The following is a 17320-nucleotide window of genomic DNA, read 5'->3' on the forward strand; positions in this document are numbered from 1 at the left end:
TGCAAGGAAATCTGACAACAAAAGAGTTCAAGGGATGATTCAATGTCATAATTTATTCACCGCGATGTTGTTAAAAACCTGTATATGACTCTTGTGGAACACAAAAGAAGATATTTTGAGAGATGTTTCAGCATGGTTTTGTGTCTATACAATGGAAGTCAATGGTGTCAAATGTTGTTTGTTCATCAACGATATTTAAATGACCTACTTTAGTGTTCTGTAGAAAAAAAGAAATTCATAAATGGTTGACATGACATAAGGGGGAATAAATTATGTTTTTATTTAAATTATCTAGGTGAATACATGTCACAATATGCTCACATTTGGTTAGTAGTGCCATAATCTTTCTTTACTTCTTACTTCTTTAATTCATTCAATCATATTTTGTTGTTTTGCATTTTTTAAATCCAAAAACATTCAGTTTATTTGCATGTTTAAAATAGATTTCCCATCCCAGATTTTCAATGTGGACTCGAGCCCCACTGGGTTTATGCCGACATTTGCGTTCTTGAAGCTGCATGTAGACACAGGAAGCACACAGTAAACACTTGTTAGCACAAACACTGCTGACAGATGCAGACACACATAAACACATACTGTTGCACTGGCAATGCCAGCTATAAAGTCACTGCCAAAGCCATATACCACTGAGTGGTTTCTCATTACCAACAACATCCCAGTAGTAATCTACTGTTTAAAATCAATACAAAAAAGAAAAATTACAAATGTGTTTATGGTACATCAGAGCCCTGCCAATACTACTTCCTCAAAGATACGCTTTTCACAGCAAAACTCCCGTAGTGCAGAACTGTGAAAAAAAATCATAATTTCTCCGAAAAACTTTCAAACCAAATGAGGCATTTGATTTAACATAGCAGTTCAGATCGCAGCACCAGCCGAGAGCTGCTCTCACGCTGTGTAGGCACGTTCTAGCCTATAAACAACTGGATGGATTTGCCGCTCGTCTCAGTTTGGTCTCGATCCGGCATTTTCTTAGAGAGAATCAACGCGGGAAGTTGCTCTGGTGTGGCGGAAATAGATCTATAGACCGAGCTGAGAAAAGGTCCGAAAAACCAAGAATGGAAATATCGTCTTGAAAAGATAAATGTACCACTGCGGCACTATTGGCTGGCTATTTTATTGGTGTCAGAATACACCCTCTCCACTGATGCGCACACTGGGGGTGGGGTGGGTCCGGGGTTGTGGGTAGGGGGGGTTGGGGCTTATCACAGAGAGGTGTCAGGGCGGTGCAGAAGCTAGATACAGCGCTAATGCAAGCGGCTTCTCTGTCAGAGGAGATGGAGGCAGACACAGAATATGCTTTGTGAAAGAGATTAGATAAAAATAACGGTATTCATTCCTCAATGTCATTCGGGGTGTAGCGGATATCCTGATAAGGAATTCAGATTTATGTAGGGAGGGAGCGGCAGAAGCAAATATGACATTTTGGAAATGAAATAAGGCATGGGAAAGTGGCAGATTTAAAGGTTGAGGTATTAGGGGTTAACATAAACTGGTGAACAAAAGGCAGATATTTAAGGGTGCTACAGGGGGTGCTATACAACGTGCTACATCAAAATAGATTTTTCTGTCGCATTTCTTTGCAGCCATTATGAAAAGAGACAGATCTTTCGAAGATCTCCTGCAAAGATCTGTCAGCATCTTATACTATTCCCCAAGTGTCACTGTTGGACAACGTTATTTCAACGTTATTCATTCCTTTTAGATTTCACACTTTCTAGCATTAGTTTAGGTTTATGTCAGTACTGTCTTTTGCTTTCCAACCTTATTCGTAACTATTTTACAAGGTGTCTTAATCGTATGAATTTGTAAGCTGTGAATTGTAAACAAATGCACGATTACTTACAGCTTGTCTAGACCGGACGTGGTGCAATGCGAAGAGACAAAAGACAATAGAACGCATTAGAACCTATTTTAATTAAACATTTTGTCCACACTGGATGCAGAGTTGCATCACGTCGCTTTCCCATCAACACTCTTAACTGCCTTCTTTTACCTTAGAAAAAAACATGCTATGAAAAACTCAAGGCAAAGACATCAGTTTTGCTCATCCAGTTATGGGCCCCTCCAGTCTTGAACGTAAATACAGTCTCCCTTCGGCCCGGGGCCATTCTCCCTTCATGATCAGAGCGATAGATTTGTAGCATGTATTATTCATGAACTTGTCTTTGCACAAGCCTGACCAAGTCTTTGCACTCTTTAATCCGAGTAATCACTAGTGAGTTACGCATCTCTGCCCCTTCTTTTCGGTTCCAAGGGGGACCAATTACTATTAAAGGAGAGAGACAAGACAAAACCATAAGGAGGCCAAGACTGAGATCCAATTGTGATTTATAAGAAGCGTTCCTGGATGGACGGCTGCTTGACATAAACACCAGGATATAGTCTGTTGTTGCTCCTGCCATCTTTCTCCTCGTAAATTATTCACGCCACTCCACTAAAATTGGTTGCATAAATAGAGGCATCAGATTCGATCCATTAAACCACACCCTGCACGGACGCTCCTGAGAGATGGCTCAAAAGTTGTACAACGTTAGTTATTCCTACTGTCTTTTTTAAGAAAACAGCTCAAGATTTCGAAAATGTCCTCATCATGGCGTTCTCCGTCGGATCAGTCTAAAGCTGGAACTCATAACGAAAGCGAAGAAAAAACATGCATTAGTCAGACTAAAAGGTAGATTGGAAGTCATGATATTTTGGTTTTACAGACATCATTTATTTCGGTTTAATTTACTCTGAGAGCCTGTGGAAATGCACCTAAATGCAGAAAAGCTTGTATACATTTAGACCCATATATCTTTGGTAGTGGAAAGACTTTGCAGTTTGCCTTCTCAATCAGCTAATGCTTTCAAACCGCCTGGCTTGATTTGCTACAAATAAACGCACATAACTGAGGCTGTTGGAGGACGTCGTTTGAAAGGAGGCTAAAAACTTTTAGACTATTAAATAATTCAGTATTAGGATCGGTCAGTCGTCCACTGTCCTTTTAAAATAAAACTATGTGACATTCTAGCAAACTGCTTATGTCAGTGCATCACAGTATTGTTCACTGTCACAATCCATACTGGGAAAAAGCCACTCCGCTCCCTGGACCCCGATCAATCTTGATGATTTGATTGACAGCCAAATAAAATCCACAAACGACCTGAAACTTTGGGACTCTCATCCTCCTTAGATCTCCAAACGTCAATACATGCACATCTGTAAACACACACACACACAGAGACACACAAGCCCACCCTTCCCTCTAGCCTTGTCCTGACACGCCTCGGGTCGCATAGATGCTGGGAGATTAATGTTTGACTGACAGCCGGCCATTTTTCTTCGAGAGAGGCGGTCAAGGTTACTTTCCCTTTCGTCTAAAGCATGCATAAAGTTCAAAATGAAAAGAACAAGGCAGATCCGCAGGGTCCTAAGGGGGTGTTTGATTTTATAATCAGGGCTTTATTAAAGCTCAGGATCAAAAAAAGACAAGTCAAGGGAAAACAGCATTTTAGAGTAATTTACCTGCAACGGCAGAATTCCTCTGAGGAAGGGCAACTTCAAATTTACTGCAACAATAACAGTATTGGTGTGGATCAGAGGTCACCAATTAGATCCAGACCTCGGATTGATTCCATCCACACCATAAATCATAATTTCTCATAAATCAATAAGAATGATAAACATAGAATTTTTTCCCACACGGAAAAATGGAACTGACCTTACACTCCAAAGGTGATTTAGAAGATGCAACAATGAAATGTGCCGGCCAGAAAAAGCACGATTTTGAGTTGAACAATTGAGTTGAACAAACAGTTTTCAACATGATATTTATGGTGTGCCAACCTAATCTCACAGGAATACATAATTATTTTTGAGGTGGATCATTTTTATGAATTTGTTAATATGAACAATGTGAATTGTACAAAAAGACACGGTTATTGGAAAAGGATTGAAGCCCCTCCCTAACCCCACCACTAAACCTAACACCGTGTCTGCACCGGCCTCAACACGACACGACAAAACACAATAGAAACGCATTAGAACCCATTATAATTTCAAATTTTGTCCACACTGGATGCGGCACGGCACGGCGCAACAAAACAATTGAGAATAAGCGGGTTGCCATCCCACGACTTGCGTGTCGCGTCCGTTGTAGACACGGTGTAACCATCACTGCAGTGAAAATCAAAGTAAATCAAACTAAAACATATGATCGTGCTCCAAAGACCACAGATTCCCAGAGTCTATATACGGTTTCAGGAACAACATATACATGTACAGTACAACAATATGTACTTTACGTCACTTTCAGTAGACATCAGCTAAGAATCAATAACGGTTGAGTAATATTCATTTAATTTAATACAAATAATATACAATAAAATATTAATATAAAACATTCATGTCAATTAAATATAAAATAAATTGTTATTTGCATGGGCCAGGCACACGCATCGGATGAAACATATAAAGTCTATAAAGTGTCCGAGCTTCCATGATGCTAAGGTCTCTGCAATTATTAATCTCTGTAATCATTTCTTCAATAAAAATGTCTAAAAATAAACATTGCTTTTCGTAGCCATGCAACAGTTAAATATACCAATATACTGTTTTAATGCTTCAATTATTAATTAAATAACCAGTTATTTTCTGTGTTAATATATAGATTATGTGGGTACATCATATATATACCTATGCTACATAATACAGTCAATAGTTTATAAGCAATCAACTAATTTAAATATTCAACGTAGCATTTCATGAAAAATCCACGAGTGTAAAGCTGTTGAGGCAGACAAATTCATTTATATTCTGTGACCTTTATATGTTGCCTCTAGCAATGCATTTCGCTCAAATCCCTTATAAAAGACAAACTTTCCTCAGAAACACTGGTACAAATGTGGCGCACTCAAGTGAGTCCAGCGGAAAACAACAAAAATGTTTATTCCGCCCCAGGGTTTTTTACCAGCTTCTATTCATGAACTTTCCAGTTCATCACCAATCTAGACGTACATAACAATTACTCTCAAAATTAAGATGACAGCAAAAAGAAGCGACTTGACCCCGAGAGAATGAGAAAAGGAACAGAAACATTGGTTAGTTTTAACATTTCTTCTCTCTAATAGCTGCAGCCTGAACCAAGGACAAGCTTTGCTTATGCTCCATATGAGATCAGATGAGTGTTCGGAATTTGGAATTAGCCAATCATAGCGTTCACTAAAGAAATAAATAAATAAAAGGCAGCTCTTCATGCTGGCTTGCAAATTCTCTGAACAGACCCAAGATGCTATTGTCTTTTTCTCAATTACGTCAGCACAACAGTGGCAAGCGCTTTTGCTGGAGAATCTATATTCATTTGAGCAACTGAAAGACGTCCAGTATCCAAATAAATAGCCTCCCACTCTGCTTTGACTGAAAATGGAGGTTCTTTTGGATGCCACAACAAAGTGTTTATTACATTCTTTTCAGTGCGAGTTGGAGGGTTCCCGAGGTTTTTGTGCACGGTCCTAAACTGTGAGTTTTTTTGACAGTTCAATTTACTTGTACGCCGACAAGAACCAGACATGCTTCAATGTCTGCGAAATTTAAATGCTGAACACCCAGACAATATAATCCAACTCACTCCTGTGGGCATTAACTTTTAAAAAAGTGAAAAACACTCCACCTTTACCCACTCTCTCAGTGGAAGTCCTGCTGATGTACAGCTCCAAACGGCAAACCACTGGGAAAGACATACATCAAATCCCTTTGACAAATCCCCTGCAGTCATTTTCTCTCTTCTTTTTCCAAAGCACTTGTGTTTCTTATTTATTTGTATGTTCCACACAATCCTGTTAGAGTGTTTATAATGCATGCCTTTAAGATTTCTGATATTATATCTGGTAGAGAATTCCGCATACATTCATGTGTCAGCATGTGGCACACAATGTAAAATCATCTCCTGAAGCTGGCTAAAAGTGCCTACGGTTATGATGTACGACATCCTCGGTCTATATAAGAAGACCACTTATGACATTGATTGACACCACTTGCTTGCAAACCTACACGCATACTGAACAGCGCTGCACGCGGGTGTCTAAAAAAAAGAGGCCATTTGTCTTATCCGTAGATTTTTTATATTTTTTTTTTCTCTCACACAAACATTCTTCACCTCAATAACTCATCCACTGTCTGCTCTCCATTTCAATGAGGCCATAAAATAAAATGCAAAAAATGCACTCTTGCTCCTGATTTACATCTGCTGACATATAGATGCAATTTAGTTTTATTATCAAAAAGCCTTTATACCATGCATGTTTTGATCCCAGGACCAATTGCACACTTTACTTAAAAAAGCTTTACTAATAAAACTTTTTCTTGAAAATAAAAAGTGCAATGATGTTATCAAATGAAACGTATGTCTAAAGCAGATTCAAGCATTTAAATTAATCAAACAATTGCTGCGTTTATGAAGAAAAACTTCCCACTTAATGTGCTATCTAAAAGATTTGCATAATTTTGCACATTTGATTTCCAAATCGAATGTGAATAAATGGCTGAAATTCCTGTTTTGACATGGAAATGAGCAAACGCTACTAAAACATGATCTAAAGGTCGACACATCACAAAGACTACTTTTCAAAATGTTCAAAAGATTTGGTAAATTATTTATGCCGATTTTTCTCAGTGCCATGATCTGAAAGCCTTCAAATGTATAATAACTGCTGTTCTTTATAAACCTTGTAACTCCATATTTTGTGATTTTAATTTTTTGCCATAAATCATTATCCATTATTCTCCCTTTATGACTGGGTTTAGGAAATTTCTAACAAAAAAGGATTTATGTCAAGTAAGCTTTGACAGTAACATATTTAAACATTTAAAAAGAACAGTGTTTTTTACATTTCCTGGAAAACTGCAAATTTGGACATCCAAGGTTTCAGAAGGCAACATCATATTGTTTGTTTTTTACTACTAACTGTTAGTCACCTTTTTAGACCATAAGTCATCCAATTCTTTGCCAACACAGCAGGACGGACATCGAGAAGGTCACAGTCACAGGGGTGCAGCTTTAATTTAACCAAGCTTTACAAATTCTCACCATCTCAGTGACAGATCGTTTTAATGTTATTCCAAGTCATTTCAAGTTAATTCAATATTAGGTGGACCAAATGTGGTGATGTCCGAGTGGGTGAGCTGTTTACTCTGTAATTGGTCCGTGTGTTTTTACCAGTTTGACCCTTCCAGGCTAATTCGCAGACTCAATGAGAACAAAATGAGCTCAAGGGAAACAAGGAGACCCTGGTATCCTGCTGGCACCCTTTCTTTAACCTTTTACTGCCGATTGTTTCTCAGTCAAATTTTTGGGAATAGGCGCTTACCCCTCTTCATACAAAATTATCCTGATACTGACACTCAAATTAGATTATGGAATATTGACATTTCTTGTAAATAGTGATTGTTCTCAAATACCACCAGGTGAATCCATTACCTTAATATTTGTGGTAGCAAAGTGAGGTTTTTGTTCATTTACTTTGCGACTCTTAGACAGCCTGCTTGGTTGCCATGACGCTGTGATTACAGTATGCCCCTCGCATTTCAATGTTCGCTCTCAGTCAAGGCAAGAGTGCAGGACAACGCAGCCTCTCCTCAGGAACGTCCGATTTTCCCCAATCTGCATGCATATGTTCACACATTATGACATCGTCCTTGCATTCAGAGCATCACTCTTGAATCTCTCTTTCTCATTGGCTAATTTAATCAAAGGCACCATCCCCCTCCAACACCATGCTTGCAAATAGCTATGGGCTCAACTAACCACAGAAAGCTGTAATTGCTGAAACGTTTTATTCCTTATTAATGCTTACTATGTAGGGCAGGTTAAAACAGTTAAAACTGTTACCCAGGCCCAACATTTAGCTTTTTTGCCACACATTAATATACCACAATCGGGGCTCATTCAGCCTGTTAAAATATGAATTAAAGGAATCTTGCATCATAAATAAACCCAAAATGTAATCACAGCTTGTAATGGAAGCTCCCCTCAACGACGCACACCACAGATGTGACCTGAGGACAGAAAGAAGCGCGTAAGGTGGTTGCATCACGCAGGTGAGCTCAGAAAATGTTGGACCTTTTCCTTTTACTGCTCACGATGCCAAGCACTCTGGGCGCGGTCATGCATGGGCACCTCTGGATCTGCCAGCAAATCTGTTCTATTCTCCAGCCTAGCACGTGTTTCTCGCAGCTCTGAACGGCTTTAAAAGCAGAGTTGAGATATAAGCACAGTTGAGAGTTTCATATTCTTTCGAATCTATCAGTGACACATAGTGCAAGAGTCTGTCAGATGAAAGCGATTGCGTCAAGCTGGATATTTCAAAACTTCTTTTTTCATTTCAGGTGCTTAACCCCCAAGATGCTGCTAGAGAATAAAGTGGAAGAAATAAAAATGAAAAAGGAGGAAAAGGAAACAAATTCTTCTCAAACCCCAATCTTTTGAAAAAGTTTAATTGTGTTCATCTGGTTTAACATGAATTAACAACAATAGTAAAGTGATTAATGCAAAAAAATGATTTGTCATACCAGATAAAGAGGTTGACGAAACAAAGTTTTCTGTTGCTTTATTAAAGTAACTTGGTATTTTATGTTAATAAATTCTGTAGGAGAAATAAAAATACCCACAATCGAGACAACTGTGGACATACAGTACATTTAGAATTTTCCACATTCATGTTGAAAATTTGGTCTTGGAAGTTCATATCGAATCTCTGACATCGGAATACTTTGGTATTCAGACTTCCGTATCTTGGCAACACCATTTGAGATATTGTTTGGAGATTTCTTCTAAAAGGAGATAGCTACCCTGAAGATAACTGGGGTCTGAGAAGCTGAGAAGAAAACAACTCAATTTCCTCTCCCTGGGTTCCATTGCTCTCTTGGAGAAACAACAAATAAAACAAAATCTGTAACAAAAACAAAGCACACAAAGGACAGAAAATCACATGACAGTCACTCATCACTGTGTTCACAGCAAATTCTGCTAGTACACTTACAGACAAAACTATTCCTATCAAGGGAACAATCACGGTTGCCATGACTACCACAAAGCATTATTCAAGGTCGGTATTCACCCAAAGCAAGAACGGAATATTTTATCGCATCCTAGTTGCCGGAGCACAAAGATATTAGTGAGAATGTTCGACCCATTAAATGAGAGATTTATGGTTAATGATCGAGTCCACGGAGCAAAGCTATGAGACGTATGACCCCCTCCGCCAGCCACCATTGATCCACACAGCAATGAGTTTGTCTTCCCAGTCTTTTCCCACATGACAACACTGCCTCCAAGGCTTCGCATGATGAAAGCAAAAACATAGTATCCCAGCAATTGCATGGTCTAAACACTATTCTTGATACAGGTTGAGAATGGGGGTTCCCACCCTTTCATTTATAACTTCGCACAATGCTCTTTTTGACATTTCAGTCACTCCACTGGAGGCAAAGGTTTGGCAGAAGAGGCTTCCACGGTTCCCTACATCAAAGTTTGAGCCATCAGAGAGAAAGAGCGAGATCCTGAGGGAGACGCTGTAGGCGTGCGAGCGGAACTGAGGAGCACTGACAGTTGTAACAGTGAGCCGAGGAGGAACTGAAACCCAGACCCACAATACAGAGCGAGTGATAAGAGACATTTAACAACCTGTCTGAGCTTTATGAGAAAGACTCTCACAGATACATTTAAGCAGCATGACACACAGGAGCATTGATAACTGTGAGAATTACTTCGATTTGAATAGAAACCTTTGTAAAATAGACAGTAATACTAAGTATACTCGCCCCACTAAAGAAAATTGTTGGCTGGTCATGATCTCAATACGTCAACCCCAAACAACCTTCTAGGCCTCATGCAAGACATCTCCAATACATAGTTTGCTCATCTGCATCTAGAAGATGTCTGTAAGATGTTTATGATTTAGAATGGATGAACATGATGTTTAGCAGATGTTTTTACGCAGCAGATGTTTCCAGATCTTTAGCAGACGTATTACAGACGTTCAGAGTCCGAGACGTAGTGCAGATGAGCAAACTATGTATCTGGGTTAATTCAAGTATCCATACCATTATTAATTAGTATTATTAAGTATTATTAATAAGGCTGGGGTTATATCAGTTTCGAAAAATAAGCTTGTGTTGGTGCCTGTGTTATTAGTCACAAGTGCTGGTCACGGGTCACTGATGTTTCCCGCTGCCATTGCGGATGCGCACCGTTCAGGTCGTCATTGACAAGTTTACACACACACACCGTGAGTGCATTACTACAATTCACTGTTTGCTATCGCTTTCTACGTCCGTCTCAGTCTCGTGTACACAGATTACAAATCACACTCAACCTCAGATAAGGGCGAATGGACGAGCTTGACACATGCGCAGAATGTCATACTGTGGACTCAGTCGGTTGTCAACATTTGTCTTGGACGACCGCAGACCCTCCTGGTGACGAACATTTCGTCAGGCAGGAGAATCACGATGCAGGCCCAACATCATGATTGCTGTCAGCCATCGGCAACGGATGTCTATTGGCCCAACCCTGACATACTGTATATAGAATATTTTAATGGTGATGCATGATACATAAGGTACAAGAATTCCATGTAAAAGTGCATGGCCTCTTATCAACGCCTGAAAAAATCTGACATGTGCAGTATTAGTAGACAAAATGCAGTGCAAACCTACAGGTGCGACAATGAACACAGGAATGGTCTTTTTCTTCCACCATCAAATATCTTCTGCTTATGGGTCTGTGGCAAGGTCATGCCTTTAAAATTAAATACAGCATCATCATCATCAGACAAACCGCTAGCTTCCAGTAGGATCGCCCAACGGCCATGCCATGCAAATGTGGTATTGGAAGGAATCCACTACCGATAGGGCCAACAACAGCCATTTGTGCAGTGTTTATGAGGATCTGATGAAATCATTGAGTACAGTTCTGTTTTGAGAAGGCTTCCTGAAACGTTGAATGCTTATGCAGCATAATGTAATCATTTCTCTTTACAAAATGCTGAATAGTATGGCTCGCTGATTTATACATATGTAGTTCAATACGGTCGTCAGTTGAGCTGGGCAGACCGGTAAGCAGAATTGATGAACTGTTGGTGTACATTGTGAGCATTTGCTATCGGCGTGAGTGCTGTTTACTGCTGAGTTGGAATTCTGTATTCCTAAATGAAAGCCACACTTTATTACCTCGCTTTTAAAGAATCTAAATGAGAAAAAAACGAACCAGTAAATGACAACAAACTACATAATATGTAGAACTACTGTATGTGTTCTGCTGAAAGTTAATATTTAGATTGACTCAGTTGTTTGATGCTTTTGATCATTTGTTACCATTTGTTAAATGCTTTCAAACACCAACGTTGTGGATGTTCGATTAAGAATAAATATATTTGTTGCCGTTTTTGTCAGATCCGTGTAAATTTGAATAATTCAAAATTAAACTTAAAAATGTTCAATTCTTGAAAATATGGGTCATGGTTGCTTTCAGAGTACATTAATTCCAGAGACATGTGGCGTATGTTGTACAGACCTGCGCACCTTGCTCTGGCATATATAAAAACATACAAACATCATGAATGGAAAAACAAGATCTAAACAAATTACAGTAGAGGCACATCATTACAAGATCTCAAAAGCTTGTTTTAAATGCTTGTGATGACTGAAACGTACGGCCGCCTTCATGATGCTCAGTCTTGAGTTAATAAGAGAAAATTAGGGCAAGTGTTGCTTTTTACTCCACCACATGTCTACATCTGTACTTGATTGGTTGTAGGTTTCTGTTTCTGCTTCACTGCACTGGATCTTAATACTGTAGTTAACCGTTTGAGAGTGTGCCACATGTCTACATGATACTGCTGCATGCCTTTTTTTAAACATTGAAAACTGGATATAATAGTAAATGTAGAACAGAAAACATTAAAGTAGAAACCATGTGTGTTAACTAATTTAACTAATTCACCACTAACAGCCAAAGATCGGACTATTTTAGAGACATTTTACATTTAGCTTTTTAATCAATAATTTCTGTTTTAAACCTGGAAGACATGTTTACAGTAGTGTTAATATATAGTTAAGATGTTGCTGTCCTGTAAAATATCATAGAAAAATGCTATTCAAATCTCATCTGATTTTCATTACCGCTCACAAGTTTAAAGTTACTCATTAAGCGAGGACACCTGAACAAACAGAGATCATCTGTTTTACAATCAGTTGTGTACAATAAGTCTGTATATTTGACCAAATCACTATTCAATGTTTGCATTAGAAGCATGGGACCACTGCCCAGACAAATCTAAAGGGCAGAAGTATTTGCAGAACAAATCCACTTTTAATATGCTTTTCATTTCTCAAAATGACTGTGAAGTGGATGCTTAACGCTCGCCTATGTGCTTTCTGACCTTTCAGTGTGCAGTGGTTTTGTCCCCCAGAAGAAAATGGTTCAGGGTTTAAAAAGGGAAGAGGTATGACTTTATCAGTAGTTAAATTAATGATCAATCCTTGAAACTCCCTGACTCGGCAAGACTCCTCCTCGCATAGCCTATATGCTTCTCTCTTTATTCACCGTCTCTGAATCTTCCCCTCGCTGCATTACTCTATCTGCAAATACATGCACAAACGCATTCTGCCATACCCAAACATCCCGTCGCTCTGAATGATACAAAACTTGCTCCATCGCCAGATCTACCGAAACACCCTCTATAAGCCAAAAACCACTGGCTCCTTTTACTCGCTCTCTATGCCAGAATGGAACGTCTCTGTTTTGTCTGCAGAGCTATAGCCAAGCCCTGGGAGCAGAAGGAGGAAAAGTTGAGCTTTAAAGCATCTTTCAGCATGCCTCTCCGTGCCGTCTCAATTGCTCTCCGCGTCTCTCGTCCACTCGCATGGCAATGCACATACTTGTGAGCACAGACAGTGACCCCAAACCACACTGGGCTGTCACAGATGAAAATCACAAGCCATTGTGTCCCCGACAGACTGACAGAAGGAATGGATGGATGGATTATGCCAGAGCTGTAAATCGGCTCTTACCTGCTGTTGAAGCTCAAAGCGGGGAGGAGGAACAGTAGGTAAAGAGCTCCGATGAATTTCATTGCTTTGTCTTGCTCTCATGCACTCGGCGTCTCTTTCCCCCTTGTCTCTCGATCGTCTGCTTTTTCCTTCGCTCTTCCTCTCTCCCTCTCCTCGCTCGCTCACCCGCTCTCTCTCCCTCTCTCTCTCTCTCTGGTGCACAGGCGCACACGCCGCAGCAGACAGATGCAACACTTTAAGCGATGCGTGTATGTGAAAGCATGTGGTTCTTCGGTTTCAAATAGCGGAGACTAATGGATTTATTAATGGCCAGGAACTAGGGGGAGGGGGCGGTTGGGTGGTCCGGGAAAGGAAGACTAGTGAAGGATTTGAGGTGGTAAGGTGATGTCAGCATCAATACAGCCAGTAGCTTTCTGCCTCTCTTTTCTGTGTTTTACAGTGAGATGAATACCTGCTGGTGCGTCCCACATGATATCCATCTGTCTTGCGTTATTACCTGCAGCCTTCAGACAGGGCAGGGCGATTATCAGGGCTCGAGTCGGGCAGTGTTACTCCACAAAGAGTACATTAATCAATTTTGGAGGAGATTGCACTTTGATGTTAGGGTTCATTAGTTTGACATTTTGTTCTCTGTTGTCCATCAAGGTAATTGATGAGACATTTCCCAGCTCCTTGTGTCATACTGTGCGATTAAGAGGGTAAACCTACGATGATACATTTAAGAGTCATCTAACCACTTTACTTTATTGGATATCTCCATCCACCTTTTCAGAAACGGTTGTTTTAACGCTTGAAACAATGCTGTGAAAATGTAATTGGACATTTAAAGGGGAAGCTCACCCAAAAATAAACTTTGTGTGATTTGTTACTCTCCCACATGATGTTAAACATGTTTAGAGAACTTCCGGCGTCTTGGCAGCACAAAGGAAAGATATTTAGGTGACATCTGAGAGATTTCCAGGCCTCCTCAAAGACGTCATGGTGTCAGTTTTTGCCAAGGTCCAAAAAGTACTAGAGACATTGTTAAATTGGTCCATCTGCGCATAGTGGCTCAGCTGAATTTATGTGAAGCAACGAGAATGCTTTCTGTACGAAAAACAAACCTAAATTACGACTTCCTAAATGATCGATATCTTTGGCTTTGTCTCTGTCTTGTCAGTGTAGGGGGTGCGTTCACAAGAGCACTTCGTCGTCTTCTTGAACGAGAGCACTTTTCCACGTTGTGAGTCAGAGTGCCGGCTTCTAAACCTAATATGCATGCGTCAAAGTTCTCTCGTCCAAGAAGAAGACGAAGAAGAAGTGCTCTCATGAACGCACGGCATCTATCAGTGAGGTTGTGAATTGCACCGCTCACCCCTCTATTTCGAAGCACTGCGGTGGCTGACACAGAGCTAAGATGTGGTCACATTTTTACTTCTTTGCCGAAGGAGGTAATGTATTTACAAAACGAGCTCTGTAGAGCAGTCTGTCCGTCATGGGCTACTGTAGAAACAACACGGTGAGTGAACCCGCGGTGTGTGTAGATAGAAATAGCTAATTCAAAGCTAATAAAAACTTCATTATGTAAGAAATTTGACAACTCTATAGACATTGTTATATATATATCATTTTGCATTTCTATAATAGATCCAAGAAAAAAATTACACATCATACCTTTCAATGATTGGTAAATTATATAAATGTTGACAAAGTTGGCAAGCACTAATATAATATATATTTGCACAATATAATATATATTTGAAAAACCCACCAGCAAACATAAAGGGTAACCAATAGTAATGACTTATAGCCAAAAAAACACAAAATATGGAGAAGGTCAGCTAATATGCTAATGATATGCTAATTTGTGGCAAAACACGTTCAAATGTTTTTTTGAAGTAAAAAGCATGAATTCCCCTAAAAACACAGTTTTCAGTTTTTACTGTTAATGTACCCTTTTAATTTTTACAGTGAACGGAATTGAGTAAAAAAACACATACTCATACATACACAATTTAGCTTTGAATAATATTTAACTTTTCAAACACTTTCACACAGCCTAGAAAAGACTTTAAAAAACAACAACGTTGCTTTGATACCTGGGCCACAGCATCCTAAATAAAGGATTTATTATTTAAGGACACTGAAACACAGAGATTTGTCTAAGTAGCCACCTCTCTTTTAACCTATTTAGGGGTAGCCATCGCTTTTAGTCATGGAGGGCTGAGTGATTCTGGTTCTATGATCTGAACAGCAAAAAAGGAGGAAAGATACATCCGTGGTGGAGGTCGTGTTATAAAAGAATGATGAATGGTTTCCATTACACCCCTAATGGAGTTTGGAGTCTATTGTCCTTTAGTTCTACTCTGCTTCTAATTCTTTACCATTCTCACTTATTTGATTTGCGTCTAATTAGAGTATCATGGGATGCATGGGCACTCAGGAAGTAGGGCTCTGGCCCTTGGGACTTCAATAAGTCTCTTTAGTAATCTGCTCTTATCTGTCTTAGTCACACCTCAAGCGGCCTGTGTCACAGCAGACAAGGTGAAGAGAAACCTATCTCATGTGAGATGTAAGAGAAATGAGGAGCACTTGAACAATGAACACGCCAAAAAATATCATTTGTGTCATGGTGCATTTGTGCTGCGAGAAACACATTCTACTTTGATATTTATGTTTTGCAATTAAAATGATCTAAACAAGTAAGAGGCAAAATTGTGTAAAATAATTATAAAGATTAGACGATATATTCTGAATTAAGATTTATGCTAAAAACAAGAACAAATGCCAATGGCTTATAAAAAATATGTTCAATATAAAAAGTTGTTATATAATGCAATGTTTCTTGGGTGAATTTGTCTTGCTTTAAGGATGTTTAGATGTTTGTACTTGAAAAGACAAAAATAGTTATTAGGAAAATAATAATGTCACAGAGTTCACAGTATAAATTTGATTACATAAGAAAAAACGTTTCACCAACACGCTGGGTTAGTGCTGGAAATTTAGACAAATAACAACAAATATTTGCTAATGACCATTTAAACATTATTCTTATAGACTCTTATATCCTCTCCGTGCTTTCAAAGAAAAATAAACCATTCATATTTGGGGCTGAATTATTTATAAACACTTGAGTAAACTGCGAGGAATAGTCCTCATTAATTGTTTTCTTATTGATATATGCTTGTAATGTTGCCAAACCGATGATCCATATAAAGTATGTGAATTTAAACAATGTGAAAGATGAATATAGAAAGCAGAATTATGGGATGCTGTGATTTATGTGAATTTTTATCAACATATAGACGTCAATCTTTATAAAGCAAAAGACCGTACAGTAGAAAAATGTTTCTTTGAGCTAAAAAGTGAAACAATCATTCTTATATACCAAAGACAACAGTAAACAAACAATCAATTAACTCATAAGCATTGTTTGCTCTCATACTTGGCATGGATAAAGTGTCATTTCAAACCTACTTCAACAGAGACATGTTTTTCCATGGTCACTCGCTCTCTAGAAAGATTAGAACACATCCATCTACCCATCTCTGCCGACAGCTCTTCTCATCTGGTTGCCTGCCTGAGTGTCAGCAGGAAAATATCATAAACCAGAGAGGTAAGACTCCCGCTGAACTTTCTGACAGCGCCGACAACAACGATAAAAGTTTCAGTGACCTCACACCGTTTTAGGCGTATCTTTTGACCAAAAAGTCAGAAGCAGGTCACTTCAATCAGTCAAAAAATAGCAAAAAACAAAAACTATGACACAATCAAATCCGGACGTGCCCCAGGGGGGAGGAAAACACTGGCTATGACGAAGACGTGACTAAGAGGACGGCTGAATGCGGAGCTCAGTAGCAAAGCCTCGCACCAGAGGAACTCTGAGGGCTGTCAAAACAAATCCAAGAGGGGAAAAAAGCCAACATGCTCAACGTTTTGACGTGACACTGCAGCATCTATTAAACGATCCAAACGGCATGAGGAGAAAATAAATAAGCATATGTTGTTTAACCGTTCCAGCACTCTTCGCATTAATTACTAAGAACAAGCGCCAATAACAGGCCAATTACTTCTCTTTGGGCACAATTCACAATTATATTTTTATTGCTCCATATTAGGAGGTAAAATTACATCCACGGAAGAATTAATAATTCATCATATGAAAGAAGTAAATGATCCGTGCAAAGGGAATTCAAATGACCATTAAAGAACGTAACTACCTCCACATCTGCTATAGCCGCAAAGTTACCTCAACCTTTTTGGAGTTATA

General features: G+C 39.2%; 1 protein-coding gene across 1 annotated transcript in view; it reads right to left on the reverse strand.

The window, feature by feature from the left end:
• Window positions 1–13363, reverse strand: part of luzp2 (leucine zipper protein 2) — a 105185-nt gene extending 91822 nt beyond the window's left edge. Inside the window, exon 1 of the mRNA XM_079466597.1 lies at window positions 13072–13363. Coding sequence (XP_079322723.1) covers window positions 13072–13133 — 62 coding nt within the window. The 5' untranslated portion in view covers window positions 13134–13363. The remainder of the gene's footprint in view (window positions 1–13071) is intronic.
• Between the last annotated feature and the right edge of the window lie 3957 nt (window positions 13364–17320).

Source organism: Barbatula barbatula (assembly GCF_947034865.1).
Source record: "Barbatula barbatula genome assembly, chromosome: 10".
NCBI classification, from domain to species: domain Eukaryota; kingdom Metazoa; phylum Chordata; class Actinopteri; order Cypriniformes; family Nemacheilidae; genus Barbatula; species Barbatula barbatula.